Source organism: Prunus avium, chromosome 8 (genome assembly GCF_965620075.1).
Source record: "Prunus avium chromosome 8, drPruAviu1.hap1.1, whole genome shotgun sequence".
NCBI classification, from domain to species: domain Eukaryota; kingdom Viridiplantae; phylum Streptophyta; class Magnoliopsida; order Rosales; family Rosaceae; genus Prunus; species Prunus avium.
In genome coordinates, this window is record NC_142291.1 from 302,631 (window position 1) to 320,114 (window position 17,484).

Sequence of the window (17,484 nt, forward strand, 5' to 3'; positions counted from 1 at the left end):
AAATACCCCCTTTCCCCTTTTCTGAAGCTGAAAAAACCCTTATTCTCCAATGTTAAGGATTAAAACGAAATGGGGCCCAAAACACATAACGGAACGTCTATAATACTAACGGAATGGATAACGTGAGACGATTTTTAAAAGTGTGGGGTATTTTGAGACATTTCAAAGCCCAGGTGGTAATCTGAGACAAGTTTGAAAGCACAAAGGGCATGTACATAAATAAACCAAAATTTAACTCCACTTGAAATCCCAAATATCATACTATTTTATTATATTTTAAAAAGTAAATGGGGTCTATATGATGCATAAAGTTTTAAAAGTGACTAAATGATAGTGGGGTCTATGACCAAAAAAATATCATGCTTTTTGATATGTTATTTTGGACATGTCTCTTCTAGCCTTCAAATTTATGTAGGATTTGACTACTCGGTTAAAACAATTTTAACCTTCAATTTTTGTCATTTCATATTCATGTGACAATTTGACGTATCAGTTGGAGATGCTCTAAGCAATTTATCTGTTTGTAACAATTGTGTAACACCAACACGTTATTAAGCTTTCTTTTTTCTTTTAAGGTGAATTGGCTTTCTTTAACATTACTTTTATTAAAGTCTGAGTATATAAACCTTTTCTGTTATCAATTAGGGGTTGGGGATTCAAATGTCTCCCAAAATTGAAAAGACAAATATAATCAGACCAAGAGTTACTTGGGACAGTATCACACCTTTATAATAGCAATTGAACTACAATTGCAACTAATCACTTCAGAATGTTTTAATTACCTCGCAACACAATATCATGCATGCTACACGATATCTTTTTTTGTGAGAGGAAAATAATTAGGGAAAAATACAAAAACAACCAGTGACAAAACCCTCCATTTGAAAAATAAAAAACATCCTAGCAATTCCCTAAATTGTAAAAAGAATTTTATATAGCTGGCTGTTTCCACCCCCAACCAGCCAGCCACCAAAGATGCTGAGAATGATGCACAAATATAAACAAAGCGAGAGAGAGGTTACGCATACAACAATACCTAATAGGATGCTTCAATGCATGATACACTATCCCAAAAGACCAAGAATAATACTGAAATGATAGAACACATCCAAAAATCCCAGCAACTACAAATATTATGTAATTGCAAAAGGTTATCGAAACACTCGAACTGAGAAGTTGATAATTTTAAATCTGAATATACATAGCATTGGAACTGTAAAACTATACACCAAATTCCTCAACCATCTATATTTTGAGCACATACCTTCAAATAGATGTAAAAACATCATTGAGAAGGTTAATACTTTGCTTCCATATACTTCTTTCAATCTCTCCCTCTTCCCTCTCCCTCTCCACCCCTTTTCTTCTCTATCTCTCTCCAGAGACCTGTTTCTTGATGACTTATGATTTTCAGCATCTCTAGTCATCATTTCAAGCTCCACTTTAGAAACTGATCAAGTTTGGAATCATATTTATATTACAAGATATTCAACGGATGCACCCAATACCATGACAAATCAATAACCATATCACAAACAGTATTACACAAACAGCCGCATCAATGGCAAGGACGATTCGCACTTGGCGGCACCACTTCTTTCGAATGCTTTGAGAGCCTGACCTAATCCTCATTGAGCCCAAATCTTTTTGTAATGCAATTGAAGAACCTGCTCCAGCATGGCTATTAGAATCTGAATTTGCTGAGTCAATATTGACACCTCTATCCGTAGATTTCCTATGTTCCTCCAACTCAATGTCTCTCATAGCAATAACATGATCTTTCGCCTTCTTCTTATCTTGCTTGTTAGGCTTCCCCAATAAAGGGGCTTTTGTAGAAGTGGCAACTTCAGTTTGTCCGTTTGCACCACTTGGTGATGGAGAAAGACCAGCATGAAGTGACAGGGAAGTTTCAGCTGTCCAATTACTACCACTCTGAGAAACATTCTCCAAGGAGGTGATCAAGCGGTGGATAACAGGAACTAACTGTTCTTGTATGCCAACAGAGCTCATACTCGACAAACTTCCCCTGGAACCCTTCCTGGCTACCTTCTTGAATTCGTCTCTCAAATGCTCTAGAAACTGAAGAACACCAGGGTTTCCCAGACTCTCATCAACAATTGTGAAATAAATATACCCATCTTCAATTAGGAACCCATAAGTCCTTTTGCTCACTGTCTCAAAATACCACCTATGAAAAGGAGGAGTCTTTTCCAAGCACAAATTAGCCAAGTTCTCAATTTCACCATCTCCACCACTGTATACATAAAGGATCCGATTACCCCTTGATACACAACAGTAGTAAACGGTATTTTGAATGGAACCCATATTATACTCAATTGTAGTCTACAACCAATTCTACTGGTGAACTGCCAAGCATCATCAATACCAAACGAACCGTAATTATGTAAACAACAACTCAGATACAAAATCAAAAGCGTCCAAGAAATACAAGAGCAGTTCTTCAGCTAAGCACTCAAAGTCAAGAATGTAAGTCCACCATGCATTGTTTTTCGCTTTTCAGGGGCACCTACAAGAGCAAGAAAAGAAACTACTCTCAGGACCCTAATCTGTAATCAGAACAAAGAGAAATAGACAATCAATGAAAATACAAGAAGATTCCTAACAAACCCACCCACAAAAATTCATCAGTCATTACCTTCAGGCTTCAGCTTAAGTTAAAAGTCAGGAAATTGAAAGTTTCTAATTAAATAACGACATCGCAAAACCAAAAAATACATGCTATGAGACCCACGAAATCAAACGTTCAGTGTAATCAATGAGAAGAAAGGGACCACAAGTTATACCCAATACTAGAGAAAGAAAATCAAAATTTTAGATTGACACAACTACACAGCTTCAGAAAAACACAAAGATCTACGGGAAATATATTGAAAATTGAAGGTCAACGACCAGTCTAGTTCTGTTTGGTATCGATAAATAGTAAGAAGGGAAGAAAAACTCAACTCCCCTCCAACAACTGGTCTGACTTTGGAAGGACTTGTAAGAGAAAAATGCTCTCTCTTTGAACAATTTTCTCATCAACCAAACAGATCGAAAAAAGGTTTATGCCACAGATTTACCTGAAGAAACTCCCCAATAGAAGCCTTGAGCAGGAGCCAGATTATACATGTGAGGACTGGCTCACTGAGGAGAGAGAGGTGGTGTTAAAATGGCAAAGCCTCCAAACAAAGCGATTGTTTGCTTCACATGCGATGCGATGCGAGCAGTACTTCTCTATGCTCTACGTATTCTAGTTGACATTTTGACTTTTCTTTGTTCTCGTTTGGGTCTTCTACTTCAACATACGGACAAAATGGAGGAGCTACTAAACACAAACAAAAGATGAAGATGCGGAGCGATCGATCGGCAAATATTAGTAGGGCCGGCCATGGATTAGTTGGGTTGGGTCGGTTTTGGTCATAATCCGTAACTGAACTCGATATATAGTAGTTTATGATTTCTTGAATCCAAAACTTGCTCATTATTAGGCCAACTCAATCCAACTTTTTTGTGATTGGATTGGGCGGTTCGATCGAGTTAATTCAAAATAAAGCCATTTTAAAATTTTGATTCCAACTAATAACCCAACACATATAAAACGGTTTATGATTTTTGAACCCAAGACTCACTCATTATTAGGCCAACTCAACCCTCTAATGATCGGGTTAGACAGTTCGATCGGGTTTACCCGATATTGTGTCATCCCTTAAATATTTGTATTACTTAAGGCCATCTCCAACCCAATGTGCTAAAACTCAACCATTGTTGCATTATAACTAAACATTTCCTTGAATAAAGTATTGGATTAATTGGATGTTTGTTTTTCCAAACAAAAATAATAATGTGGGCCCTTGTATTGTTAAAGATTGTAAGTGGTTCTTACGTTCAAAATTCTAGGGTTTGGTTTCATTTTTTGTCTGAATTTGGGTTTTTTTTTTCTCCAGTGGTTTGAATTAGGTAGGTGATAAGAATTCCCAAGATTAGTAGAAAACCCTAACCGCCATTAATGTATCATTGTGAACCTTCTAATTTTCTCACGCTTTCTTGAACCTCTTCGAGCAGCCACAACGACCTCATTTACACAAGCAGCCAGGAGTACAAGACCTCTAACATTGGATTGCCCCCAAATTCAACCCCACGGGCCAATCTCCCCCTACACTACACTACACCAAATCATTCTCCAATCGTGTAGATCTCACGTTCGAAATTCTAGAGTTTGGTTTCATTTTTGGTTTGAAAATTAGGGGTTAGGTTTAGAGAAAATGATAAAAAGCTCCCACGAGATGGGAATGGAGGATGTGGAACGATGAGAAATGAAGACTAGGAAATTCATTTTCTTCCATTTCCCATGTTTGGGAAATAAGAAGCTCCTACTAGCTAATAAATAGTTAATGAAATGAACAATTTTACTTTTTCAATAGTTGTAAGATAGAACATCCTCTCAAGTCATTAGATAGAAGAATTGTCATCGATGGTTATAATACATGTGTTTATTCACAGAGTATGATAGTCAAAGCAAATGATCACCAAAATTCCTATTTAAAAATTTGTCAATTAATGTGTTAGCTGACGAAGTAACAGTGTAACTTCAAACTAAACGTAAATACTATTTCACTTCGTGTCGTCATTTTTTTTCTTTCATGAGAGCTACATATCTCCTTTTATACAATTCACACTTTATTACACTATACTAAAGATATGTTACTAGTCACATTTCTTTTTAAAAAGCTGATTTTTAAGCTAAAGACCGAAAAAAAAGGAGATTCAAAGAAAAAAAGTAGTAAAATGGTGTTTGTTGTAAAAGTGTGGATGTTGTTCAATTGGACCTAGAAGAAGACTCTTGTTAGGTCATCCCCAATGGGGAGCCTTAATTGGCAAAAGAAACTTTTTTATCCCGAGCTAATAACACAATGACACTTGAAAAGATTATTCCACGTGTCATTACGTTTTAGGTTAAGAATAACAAAAAGTGCTATACCCGTTGCTACGTTATATGTTAAGAATAGCAAAAAGTGTTATACCTGTTGCATTAGAGTGTCTCCACCACCTTGGAGCTCAAAAATATAGAAGCCAAGTGTAAAAGGGATCCCCAATAGAAGAGTTTTTGGGGCCCCTATATCATAAAACTTGCCGGAGCTAGTTCTAAATATATGGAGTCGTATAGAGCCTTAGAGCCCAAGCGGGCCCCACTGTTTTCTGGCATCCCTATTAGTATTTGGGAGCATTTTTGCTCACCACTTTAACCATAGGTGTACCCTCACCACCATCCTCAATGCTTGACACGCGTCCATAGATGTAATCAAGATTTCATAAATACAAAGCAAAAGTTAACTATGGTTATGTCTATGGACACATGTCAAGCATTAAGGATGGTGGTGAGGGTACACCTATGGTTAAAGTGGTGAGCAAATATGCACCCGCTAGTATTTATGTTCCAACAGTTCCTTTTTTTTTTATAAAACTTATGTTCGCTGTTTCCTTCATCTTTTTTTCCCGTTTGTTTTTTCAAAGTTTGTTTTTCTAATCGTGTCCAAATTTCGATTTTTTTAAGTAGAAATGTTCATTAAAACAAATAACATAACATAAACATACATTAAAATAAAATAATTTAACAACCACAAAATTATTGCTAACACCTGTAATGCACCAGAAAGATGATTATCAGAAGAAAAGGCCTTGCAAGATACTAGTTGCATGACTCATACATCACTCTCATGGCTCATGCCAAGTAAATAGTAACCCTTCATTACAATCACATCTTAATTCTCAAACTCCACTAATCACCACATAAAAGTGGATATTGTTCATAATATTCATTGGGAAAATGAGAACTGGATGCCTGTCAGATTCAGGCAAGTGATAAACTCACCTACAAGCAACCAAACGTTCTCATCAAGGCAAGACCGACACCAGATCAATAGGAAAACCATTCATCAAAGCTTTTCTTTTCCCATCTGAAACACCAATGTACTTGTTTGTAAATTATACAGGAACTCCATCGATTGTTCTTAGCAACTCCTTGCTGATGAGCAAGCCTTCATCTTCTTGGATGTTAATATCAAAATTTCTTGAATGTTTCAGTTTAGCTGCTTCTTGCCTTTATATAGAAGAATTCGACCAAATACTCTCTCAAAATATGGCAGTTTAGAAGCTTTTACACTAAACGCTGTGTCTCACTTGGATACTATACAAGTATGCAGAATTCTTGATGGTACTGTCAGCTTTGATGCCTCAATTTAACTCAAGCTGTGTGGATAGACAGACAGAGAACCAAAGAGATGTCATTAGCTGAAAATTTATCATATTGAATAAAATTAGTACAGGCATTTAGAGATCTGTGAGGTCAGCTGTTCAAGGAGACTATTTAGATGATCCTGAAAAGTCGTTTAGGAGTTTAATGGCTAAAAACCCAGATTCTTTTTATCTGGTGCTCTTCCTAAAGCTGTGGTGGAAGCGACCTCATTGAATAAAGTCAAATTTGGAGATACAACAGATTAATTACTCTAGTACTTTCTGTACTACTTGAAAGTGCAAATGATAGGCATTTGTTAAACAAATTCACAAATGAGAATTAAGACAAGATGTTGTGTCTCATAACCTTAAAGGTAATAAATAAAACATAGGAAAAGGCACAATCCATCGCAATAATGATATCCAGTGGAAATGTGATAATCAAATTATGAGAATTGCATTTATATAATAGCAAAAGAAAAACTTCTTTAACAAATTCTTTTGAAAACGGGGGCAAAAATATGAGGGAAAAAAAGAATCAGCTAAGCGAATGATAAAAAAATAACAAATTACCAGAAGATCCACGAGTATGCTCATGCAACTCAGTTGCATTTCCTACATCCCTCAATTCTCGCTTACAATCAACCCATTGAGAACTTCTTGGATCTTCTTTGGAACTGTGTAGGACAGTTCTAGGTTCCTTATTCCTCAACCCGGACTCTGTAGCTTCTGTTTCTTCACACGCTTGAGGCATCTGTGGAAGGGGTGTTACAAAATTATTCTCTACAATAGAAGATTCATGACTCGACTCCACCGGTACATCAGGCGATTCATTTTGAGATTTATGAGACGAAAGGAGGGATAAGCGGCAGAGTGGACAGGTGCTGTGGGTGGAAAGCCAGCTATCAATGCAATCAATATGAAATGTATGGGCACAGGCTGGTATTTGTTGAAGCCTATCCTCTGCTTGATAGTCACCCAGGCATACTGAGCATCTGCAGAAAAACAAAACATGCCTCTTTGGTTGAGAGAATGCTAAAAGTTCTAAGGATTTATTTTCATCTAAAAAGAACACACCATCGTGGAAATAATTTTGAAATTATATAGTAAACTATTAGCTGTACTTTGTGCCAAATAAAAATTTATGGACATTAAGACGTGTTAGTTTTAATTTAATATGATTTTGAGAAATTCAACCATATTTGTTTGAAACAATAACGCCATGTCTGAAACAAGAAAAATGATAACATCTTCTGGCCACAACATACAAAGGATTGGTGATCCCACTAAATAGAAAGAAACCCAATCCTTAGTATACATGGAAGTATTATTTTTTTTTTTTTTTGTGGCCAATAAATAGAAAGAAACCCAGATTGATCACTGACATAGAAAGTTTGAAACAAAAACAAAGCTAATACACTTAAGCAGTCATTGCATTCCAATTACACAAAACAAAAGCATCATGATTAACTTAAAAATATCAAACACAGAGGCAAAATGACAGAAAAGAAGGAAAGCCCCACTCACTGTGTATCTCTCACGGAGAAGCTCTCCTTATATACAATAATGGGTAGCATCTCTCTCAGTTCTTTTTTCAAGCCCATTTCAACCTGCAGGTAAACCATTTTAACATTAAAAAAAAATGATATGAGCTCAAAATGCAAACAGATAAACAAACAGTGAAACAGATGGACAGAGAAAATAAATAATTCGTACAGTGGCAATGTCATTGTTAATCTGTGGAGAAGTTGTCATTCTAAGAGATGACCAATTGACCCGTCGAGGGCGAAGATAGAACAAGTAGAAGACGAAGAGGAGGATGAAAGTGAAGAAGATTGGTACACAGAACACGAAGAACTGGTAAATCTTGAATTGACCAGAAGGACTTTCTTTTGACTTACTAGAAGAGTCTGAAGAGTTTAAGCAACATCTCGGATATACATGATTATAAGACATCACCTCAAATCCCCTACAGGCTACAAAAAATGAAATTATTTAGATAAATTTAAGTATTGTCTTGAAAATAAGATCTCAATGAACGGAATCCAGTGAGCAATGAACTGAGAGAGGGGAAGTGTAGTTTGAAGATGCACTTTTTCAACGGCTCAAATCTAAAGGAGATTCCATATTATTGACAAATGATTGAGAAAAATGTAAAAGTTTTGAGGAAGACCCAGATGAGAGAATTTGAGACAGATTTGTTTGATGAAAAGCAGTAGCATATACCACCAAGATGAAAAGATTCTATGTGTATTTAGGATTAGAAGCAAGCACAGAGAGAGAGAGAGAGAGAGAGGAAGCAGAGAAGATTGTAGTGGGAAGAAGTGGTATATAAATTATAATTATAATAAAGTGAAGTAAAAAAGAAGAGTTGGGTGCGGGAATGAGGATCATGAGATGAGACGATTGAGATTAATTATATGTTTACTAATCAGGAATTGGAATTCTCATCAGGAATTGAATTCCGCCTATAGAGAATTCATGTGTTTACTTCACATAAGGAATTGAAAAAGTAAACGGGGCCCACACAAAATTAGGAATTGAATTCCTGATTTTGGAGAAATTCAATTACTGAATGGGAGGTGGTATTCTAATTCCTGGAGAATTCACCCATTAGGAATTCATCTTTTTTACCCATTATATCCTCACACAATTTTCAAAATTCCAAATACACCATCTACTTTAACCAAAAAATGAGGACATTTTAGTAATTAGTACCACTTATACCCCAATTCCTTATGGTTTAGTAAACAACTTCAATAGGAATTCGGAATCTAACTCCCCTCAATTCATATGGTTTAGTAAACAACTTCATTAGGAATCCGGAATCTAATTCTCCTCAATCCAACTACTCCTCAATTCAATTCATCCTCAATTCAATTCCCCCTAATTCAATTCCGGATTAGTAAACATGCCATCAAAGTAGATCACAGGTGCCATGCCAACTTGCCCCAGAACTGCACGTGTCCAAGGCTAGTGCTCCTACCCTGTCAAACAACTTCACTCACACTTACAAATGCTCATCTCATCAATTTTAGCCGTTGGATTCATTAATTAAATAGCCATTACGTGATGTCAAATAGTGATTAAATAATTTTTTTCAATTATTTTGCATTTAGCTGATTTCACAACTGTCATCTTCATTCGAATATAACGTTTACTGTTGCCAACTCCAATGAAAAAGGACCTTTATTTGCAGATTAATGTTCTTATGTTTAAACCTCATGACATTTTAATAATGTATCTGTAAGAAACCCTCCGCTTTATGGCTTGTATTAAAAAAAAAAATTATGTTTAAATTTTTTTTTTCACAAAAATAAAAGAAAAAGAAAGGAGACACATTGACAGACAGCGTTAAATAAATTTGAGCACAAAATGGAAAACCTCAATCAATCTTTCACTTCCTTTTCTGGAATAGCCTAAAAAACACAACGAAAATATATCATTATAACATCCTAAGGTTTTTGAGGTTTCGATAATATAGGTAGAGCATTTGCCAGAACGTCAAGTCAATTACACTGTAAAAATAATAAACTCAAGCAACTTTCTTCCCTCTAATTAAACAACCAATAAAAAAACACAGACAAAAGACAAAAGGAAGAATAAGAACCAGACACTACGTGATCGTGATTTCATCTCCTAACAGCTCCATTACATTTCATCATGAACCAAAAAACCAGGAATAAAATCAATCGTCATTATTGTAATCAATCACAAGCCAAGCTCTAACTTATATAAAAAGTTAGGAGAGAATAAACATCCACCTTTCAGAACTTATACCTACCTGAAAACAGAATCCACAGTGGAAAATACTATATTATACATTGTGTTGTGACCAAAGCATATGTTCTTTCACATTCTCATGCTTGACAAAAACACTGGTTTAGACATATCCAACATGCCAAAATAAAATCATTTACATCCATTAACCACAAAGTGGACAAAAGAATTGTGACTACTATTGCTGACCTGCCAAAACCATACACCTAAACACAACATGAGTGAGAGGCACCAACTTCTTCATTCACTGAGTCTTTGGTTTTTGAATCTTCACATAAGGGAAGAACCCCATGAAGTGGACTACTGCTGGATTCCATCCCAATTGCTCAGCACGACAGAACATTAAAAATGTGTTTGCAAAATAAGAATTAAACCCCATAAAGACGTGCCACAAAGCATGACCTTGTGGGTTAAAGTACCAGCCACAGACTTCCCTGCACAAGACGCGATCCAAAAGCCAACAAAGAATCCCTAGGGATATGGTGCCCAGATACAACTTTGCAAGCCACTTGGCATTTACATCTTTTGTGTAGATGTAGTACTTGTACATTCGAGGAATGCAGAGAAGACAGAGTATCACATAGTGTACCTTAAAGCCAATTCTAAGTCGTACAAGCGAATGGAATACAGCAAATACAGCACCATATAGAAACAAGAAGGTGGGCATTGTGCTACGATAGTGCCAATCTGGTGAGTAAAGGATGTAGATATATAAAAGCATTTCCCATACCATTGGTGTTTCATCACCTTGCTGCTGCCTGGAAACATATAGAAATATCTCAAAATTTCAGATCGAATAGTAGATAAACTAATCAAAACAATTTAAGTCATATACACAAACACAAGCTAATTTTGACCGACCAGTGCAACATGGCTGATGGGGCTAACAGCCCACTTATATCAGGTGTTTAGTTGTAGGGGTTTATCAACAAACAGATAGAACTATGAGGTAACAGAATTATATTCATATTGACATAGACAACCACAGATTAATAAGAATTAACATAAGTTTTCAGGCTTTATGAAATCTTTTGGTAGTGTGGAATCAAACATCATCTTTTGCTTCAAAGATCTTTTTCATACTCCAACATTACATTACGTAAGTGGTTTATGCATATATTTGCCCCTCCCATATAACAATTCCTCTGAATACAATAGAAAAAGAGAAAAGGAAAAAAAAATGCTAGTAAGAAAGAAAGAAAGAAGTGGTTGTGCTAGTAAGAGAAAACAATCTCTATAGGCAATAAGACAAAAACTTTGCAGAACAATATCAAATATTATCATCAAGAACTTTATCGCAATTCATAAGTATCTCATCAAAGGTTTGCAGAACACTACTGAATTTCTATATATCAAGGCCAAATTATCAGTTCGAAGCTTCTGAATTTTTCTTTTCACAACACTCACATACACAGCTACCATGCCCCTCTGATGCTCTCAAGAAGATCCTAGACCATCTCATATTTTCATTCCCTCAAATACACCTGATGCATCTTAAGAACTCAAAATTACATAATCTTTCATCTACTGCAGCTGCTCAATTGCAACTGGAAAAGATAGCACATAAGCACTGTGTTGACTGGCACATAAGGGGACCGCTCATAAGTGACCCCTGCCATCAGTGATCCACAAAATACCTACACCTATGCAAGCTTTAAAGGAACTAGTGTAGACATCTTCATACCATATCGAAACAATGCCAGAAATGCATCACTGCACACAAGAAGCAGCCCAAATTAATATCAAGGCACAACCTTTGCAACCTCAACCACCACATTACCACCCTATCCTAACCACATTGCTGCCATAACTCAGCTACACCTACACTGCCTTGGCCCATCAAGAGATCAACCATGATCCAGTTACTAATCAAGCTCAGATAGTAGTATATCCCACTAGATATATGACAACACTACTTGGCAAGCCAAATTGGAATATCCACTTCTTCATATTACTTTACTTCTTTTCAATTCAGACAGTAAAAGAACTGCAAGTGTACCTTTCGTAAAGGAATTTGAAGTTGAGGAATAACATAAGGACCCATTCATTTTTTTATGAAGAGAACTAAAATAACCATCATAAGCATGTCACATGTGCACACACATTACAGTACAAAACAAGATAAAAGGTTGTGATTCATCTATTTCCCAGTGAATCCATCAATAAAAGGTCTGCCAGCATTGAGATCAGAGAGAGGACGTTGAGCAAGAACACTGAAGCAGCTGTTGCTAATGGAAAAATAGAAATAAAAAGAATAAAAAAGACACAGTAGAAAAGGAATACTTACAAACGCTGCAAAGTGGCATGGTAAAGCATGCTCCCAATAGCAAGTATCATATTGGAGATGTGAAGAACGCTAAATCTCTTCTCAAAGCGTTGCCTCAAAGCATTGATAAGGCCAATGAGTGCCAACAAGATGCCTGGAATATTCGATATAGTGTTGAAGAACTCGGCAATATAAGAAGAGTAGACATAATTTTGCTCACACCAATCTTTGGATGTGACAGGACCCCAAAAGCTGGATAAGCCATCTGCCATAATTCGATAAGTATTGACTCAACGTTCACCAGGATGATCTTGTGGAGTTCATAAAACCTGCGATCATGCCATTTTTAAAAGGTAATCGAACAGAAAAAACAAAACAAAAAACTTGGAAAAAGTCAAAGAACAAGTGCATGCTTTACTAGTTATAAAATAACTAACAGTCAACTCAGGAAAAAGGCATAATTATCTACGCTTAAATTTAGTAAGAGTTACATCTTCTCTTGTCAAATACTCTGAGAAAAAAAAATTGCAACCGAAAGTTGAAACTAGGCAGTGATGTCTCTAATATTACAATACGATAGCGTTTTAACAAGGGGAGAAGAGGAGAAAGAAGGAAGGAAGGAAGGAGTGAGTGGATACCTGGAAGGAATTAGGCAGTGAGAGTGAGACTAACTTGTAGATGCCGCCACACATTCAACATCCACATAATAAGAAGAATAATAATAAAATCACCACTTCCTCTTCTTTATGCTGCTCCTCACGGTGGTGGTGCCGCCAGAGAGAGAGGCAACTGCAACTGCAACTGCAACACTCGGATGTAAAATTAGGGATTGGAATTGGCTGGGGGATTTTGAAGCGGCTTGGCTTGGCTTAGCTTGGTTGTGAACTTGTGACGTTGTATTTGTGTTGAAAATTGGAGGGATGGGATGGGATCTGCTTTGCTTTTAGAGCGCGTTGGGTTCTTCGCGTGGATCGTAGGCTCAGATGGCAAACACTAACTGCCAAAAGGAAAGAGGCGCACACGGAAATCCTTTTTCCGGTTTCACACAATAACAACTCAACTCAATTGATTTGTTGATGGAGAGCATAACTTTGTTTTAAATTTTAATGGTGCAGTCTTGCCGACATGGGTTTAGTCAAGTTGGTTAGAATGGATGTGTTCTCTACTCTACACTCGAGTTCGAATACCTCTCCCTCTAATAAATTATACATATAGTTATATTTTCATCCCTTAACTCCAAAAATAATTACAAAGGTCTCCCAATTATGTATCATGCAGTGGCGATTCTGAGCTTTCAGGGGCCCTGTACCAAAACAACAAAAGGGCCTCCTAAAAGTCTTCAACAAAAAATTATAAAAAAGAATCAAACTATATAATCAAAGTCTTGTGATCATCAAATTACTAATTATCAATAACAAATAAAAAAACACAAAATCTGAGAATTTGAGAGAGAGAGAAAGTTAAGTGGTTGAAGGCCGAACCTTGAAAAAAAAAAATTTAGATACATGCTGCTGTAAAAAAAAATTGCATACAAAGTTATATGTTGGAGGTCTCTTATATTAGGCAACATAAAAATCAATATTAAATAGGAATAGGAAAATCGACATTAATATTATCTTATGGCTAAATTATTGAAATGCCCCCTGTAACTCAATTTCAGTCTCAATTTCCCCCGTGAAACTCTAAGTGTCTCACTTTCCCCCCTAAAACTCCATATATTGTCTCACTTTGCCTATATTCCATCCAGCCCTAACAGAAGTCGTCAAATCTTAACCCGCCAAAAACAACCTTCCCTTACAAATTCAGATACTCTCTGAATCTGCAACTACACCCAGACTCATTTGCAAAACCAAACCCCTCCAAACTCCAAGAGATGAAGAACAACCTCCAACAATGGCGGCAGCCCAACTCCTTCTCTCTCTCTCTCTCTTTCCTCCGCCCTCCCCACCCAAACCCTCGTCAACACAGCCGAAATCCTCTCAGATTTCTGCTACACCTCCATGGCTCTAACCCTCGACCTCGCCTCTCAAACCCTCCTCCTCTCCCAGTCTCCTTCTCTCACCATCTTCGACTCCACAGACGCCGCCTTCTCTCACTCCGGTCAACCACCGCTGAACCTCCTGCAATTCCACATCATCCCCCTTTATTTCTCTCTCCGATCCCTCAAGTCCCTGCCTTTCGGCGCCAAGATCTCAACTTTACTCTATGATCGCTCTCTCTCTGTCACCACTTTGGCCTACGACCCCAGAGTCTCACTCAACAACGTCCCCATCACTATTTCCCCATCACTGTTTCCCCAATTTTTGACTTCTGTTAAGGCTGGATGGAATATAGGCAAAGTGAGACAATATATGGAGTTTCAGGGGGGAAAGTGAGACACTTAGAGTTTCAGGGGGGAAACTGAGACTGAAATTGAGTTACAGGGGGCATTTCAATAATTTAGCCTTATCTTATTAATATAAGAGAAGCCAAAGTTACACATTTCCTCACATCAATAGGGTGCTTGTGGGCCCAATCTGGAATGAATGCTTCTTGAGGAAACGTTTCCTCTTCGTGCACTTGTTCCATCACTTGATTCCGATTGAGCTCCAAGCACATACGAGGATTCTCTTTGTCTCGGATGATTGTTGGTTTCACCATCATTTGCGGATTGATTCCTCATGCGATCTTCTTTCGTCATTTGGGGATCCAAATATGAATCCCTGCATGGTGCCAATCTGTCCAAGCAGTCGGTCCACCAATCTGGTTTGGTTTTCCAATCTATCTGCCGAATTTGAAACTTGATGATTCAAAGTCCCCGGCTGGATGTCCTTTTGGATAGTCTACTGTGTTGTGCGGAAGCGTCAACCAAGTGCGAGTGAAAATAAACACAACTAGCATGAGATAAAATAATGAACACAAACAACACCAACAAGAACACCAAGATTTATACTGGTTCGGCAATGCCTACATCCAGTTTGGAGACGACGGAGTATTCCACTATAATCAAATGAGAGAATACAATAGTGTTTAACACTCAGAAACCCAAGCCCCAAATATACCCAAGCTCACACACTCAAGAATATATAAGGAGAACACAAATTGAGTACAATTTTAGAGAAAGGAAAAATCAACTCTTTATTTTTCTCTCTCTGCCGACTTCTCTCTCTGCAGCTCTTCTACACCTCCTCTACTTCAGCTGCTACATGCTTCCATTTATAGCCAATGAAGTTGGCTCTTCAAGGAACCCAGGGCCAAAGGCCTCCAAACAAGTAGGGTAAGCCATCAATGCTATCTATCATTATGTCTCCCATATGCTGCTGTCCAAAGGCAAAATATTCCTCTGCAAAGGCATCCCATTTCATTTTGTCTGCCAATGCCATTCAGCTGGCTACAATATTCTACTTTTGACCGAAAGCAACATTTCACATGGGTGCAAAAGTAGCCGAAAGCAACCTTGCTTTTGAGCCAATAATCAACATACTGGACTGGCAAGATGACGACATATCATGTTTGGAGTCCCAGCTCCCAGGGGTGATAGCTCTTCCACCATATGCATCACATTAGAATCAGTCGTGTCTGCTCTTGAGGACTTTTCAGGTACGTACATGCTTAATGTTTGTGCTCTTTGTTCCTACCATGGTGAACTCAGGAACACGTCAAAGCAATTAATAGAAAATTTGAATAAAGAGAAATGAAGAAACTCCCTTTATTCAGTGAAAAGAAGCATGCAATGTAAGCACCAATGAAGACCATGAAGGATAAAGTAATACTCACTCTTGCAAGGTATCCAAGAAATGAAACATTTCATACGCTCAGCAGACCTAAAAGAACCTGAAACAGGGATGAAACGATATATATAACACATCAACAATTATCTCATAAAGCTTTATAGATGCAAAGAGGCCTTGGAATTACACTAGGGAAAAGAGAAGCTTCGAGCTCCCATGTAACTTTGGCCTACTCAGAAATCAGGGGGCCTTTTTTTAAATTTTTTAAAAAAAAATTAAAAAATATTTTAGTTGTGCTGCTATACTTTTAAATATAATATATTTCAAGTATTGCCGCACGGATATACTAGTTTTTTTAATAATTTTTTTATAGGGTTAATTTCAATGTAGTACCCTGAACTCTTATTTTTAAGGCACGTTTGCCCATGCTCTCTCAATTTTAACGATTACATACCCTAAACTTTTCAATTTGGTGCAATTTGGTTTCAATGTTAACTTCATCATCAAATTTCTGTTAATTGCTTGTGTGACAAGCCTGAGTCCAACTTCTTCACTTCTTTTAATGTCAGTCGAAGGGTATTATGTTAAAAAATGGTTTGGTATTAATGCATGTAACGTGTTCTTCATGGGCTAGAAGACACCAATTACCTGAAAATACTCTTCAATTGACATCGAAATAAGTGAATAGGTGAGACCCAAGCTTGCCATGCAAACAATTAATTGAAATTTTGATGTCGAAGTTATCGCCAAACCAAATTGCAAAAAATTGAAAAGCTTAGGGCATGTAATCGTTAAAATTGAGAGTGCAAGGGCTAACGTGTCTTAAGGGTAAGAGTTCAGAGTACTAAATCGAAATTAACCCTTTTTTTAAAAATAAATATTATAGTCGTGGCTATGCTCTCTACATTATATTTAAAATGTATAGCCGCCTGGCTATTTTAATTTTTTTTTTAATAAATAGTATAGTCGCACGACAATACTTTTAAATAAAATTTATTGCTATACTGGGGTTTTTATTTTTTATTTTTAAAAGCTATACTTGGTTTATATATATATATATATATATATATATATATATATATATATATATATATATATATATATATATATATATAATAAATAGTATAGCTGAGCGGCTATACTTTTCAAGTGTGTAGCATTCGTGGAGTTGAGCCATGACTGAGACCACCAATGGATTGAATCAGTTTGCATAAATGATGCGACTTTATAGCACAACAAACAAACTAAATGTCGACATGATATCAACATAATGACATTATCTTTCCCAAAATACATTGATTAAATAAAGGATTCAGATCCTCTGTTATGATTTTCTTTGTCATGATCTGCTTGACTTTTGTTTTTCATACGCCACCTAATTAAAATTTAATCTAAGGAATTTAAAAGTTGACACATCATCCTAAATTCAAAAAGAAAATAACCCTAACACCCAACTAACGGGATAGTTAACGTCCAAAGTCATCTTTTTTCCTCTCC

The 17,484-nt window shown here is 36.7% G+C and overlaps 3 protein-coding genes across 3 annotated transcripts; all 3 read right to left on the reverse strand.

Annotated features, from left to right (window-relative positions):
- Positions 1-1,053: 1,053 nt before the first annotated feature.
- LOC110755929 (phytolongin Phyl1.1) lies at positions 1,054-3,358 on the reverse strand. The gene is made up of 2 exons (XM_021957256.2): positions 3,081-3,358; positions 1,054-2,527 (listed from the first exon to the last, which is right to left on the reverse strand). Exon 2 carries the CDS (start codon positions 2,323-2,325, stop codon positions 1,489-1,491), a length of 837 nt encoding a protein of 278 aa, XP_021812948.2. The 5' UTR covers positions 2,326-2,527; positions 3,081-3,358; the 3' UTR covers positions 1,054-1,488.
- Positions 3,359-5,642: 2,284 nt separating this feature from the next.
- Positions 5,643-8,621, reverse strand: LOC110755905 (RING-H2 finger protein ATL7). Its single transcript, XM_021957215.2, has 4 exons — positions 7,948-8,621; positions 7,759-7,841; positions 6,805-7,226; positions 5,643-6,246 (listed from the first exon to the last, which is right to left on the reverse strand). The coding sequence occupies exons 1-4, from the start codon at positions 8,185-8,187 to the stop codon at positions 6,242-6,244; spliced, it is 750 nt and encodes a 249-aa protein (XP_021812907.1). The 5' UTR covers positions 8,188-8,621; the 3' UTR covers positions 5,643-6,241.
- Positions 8,622-10,018: 1,397 nt separating this feature from the next.
- Positions 10,019-13,326, reverse strand: LOC110755932 (alkaline ceramidase). Its single transcript, XM_021957259.2, has 3 exons — positions 12,916-13,326; positions 12,299-12,606; positions 10,019-10,769 (listed from the first exon to the last, which is right to left on the reverse strand). The coding sequence occupies exons 2-3, from the start codon at positions 12,547-12,549 to the stop codon at positions 10,256-10,258; spliced, it is 765 nt and encodes a 254-aa protein (XP_021812951.1). The 5' UTR covers positions 12,550-12,606; positions 12,916-13,326; the 3' UTR covers positions 10,019-10,255.
- Positions 13,327-17,484: the final 4,158 nt, after the last annotated feature.

Bases quoted from the DNA above. Each gene is read 5' to 3' on its own strand.
- LOC110755929 (XM_021957256.2), bottom strand. From the start codon at position 2,325: ATGGGTTCCATTCAAAATACCGTTTACTACTGTTGTGTATCAAGGGGT.
- LOC110755905 (XM_021957215.2), bottom strand. From the start codon at position 8,187: ATGTCTTATAATCATGTATATCCGAGATGTTGCTTAAACTCTTCAGAC. The intron at 7,842-7,947 runs GTACGAATTATT...GTTTACCTGCAG, and splicing joins TTAACAATGACATTGCCACT to GTTGAAATGGGCTTGAAAAA. The intron at 7,227-7,758 runs GTGAGTGGGGCT...GTTTTTCTGCAG, and splicing joins TTCTCCGTGAGAGATACACA to ATGCTCAGTATGCCTGGGTG.
- LOC110755932 (XM_021957259.2), bottom strand. From the start codon at position 12,549: ATGGCAGATGGCTTATCCAGCTTTTGGGGTCCTGTCACATCCAAAGAT. The intron at 10,770-12,298 runs GTAAGTATTCCT...ATATGTTTCCAG, and splicing joins CATGCCACTTTGCAGCGTTT to GCAGCAGCAAGGTGATGAAA.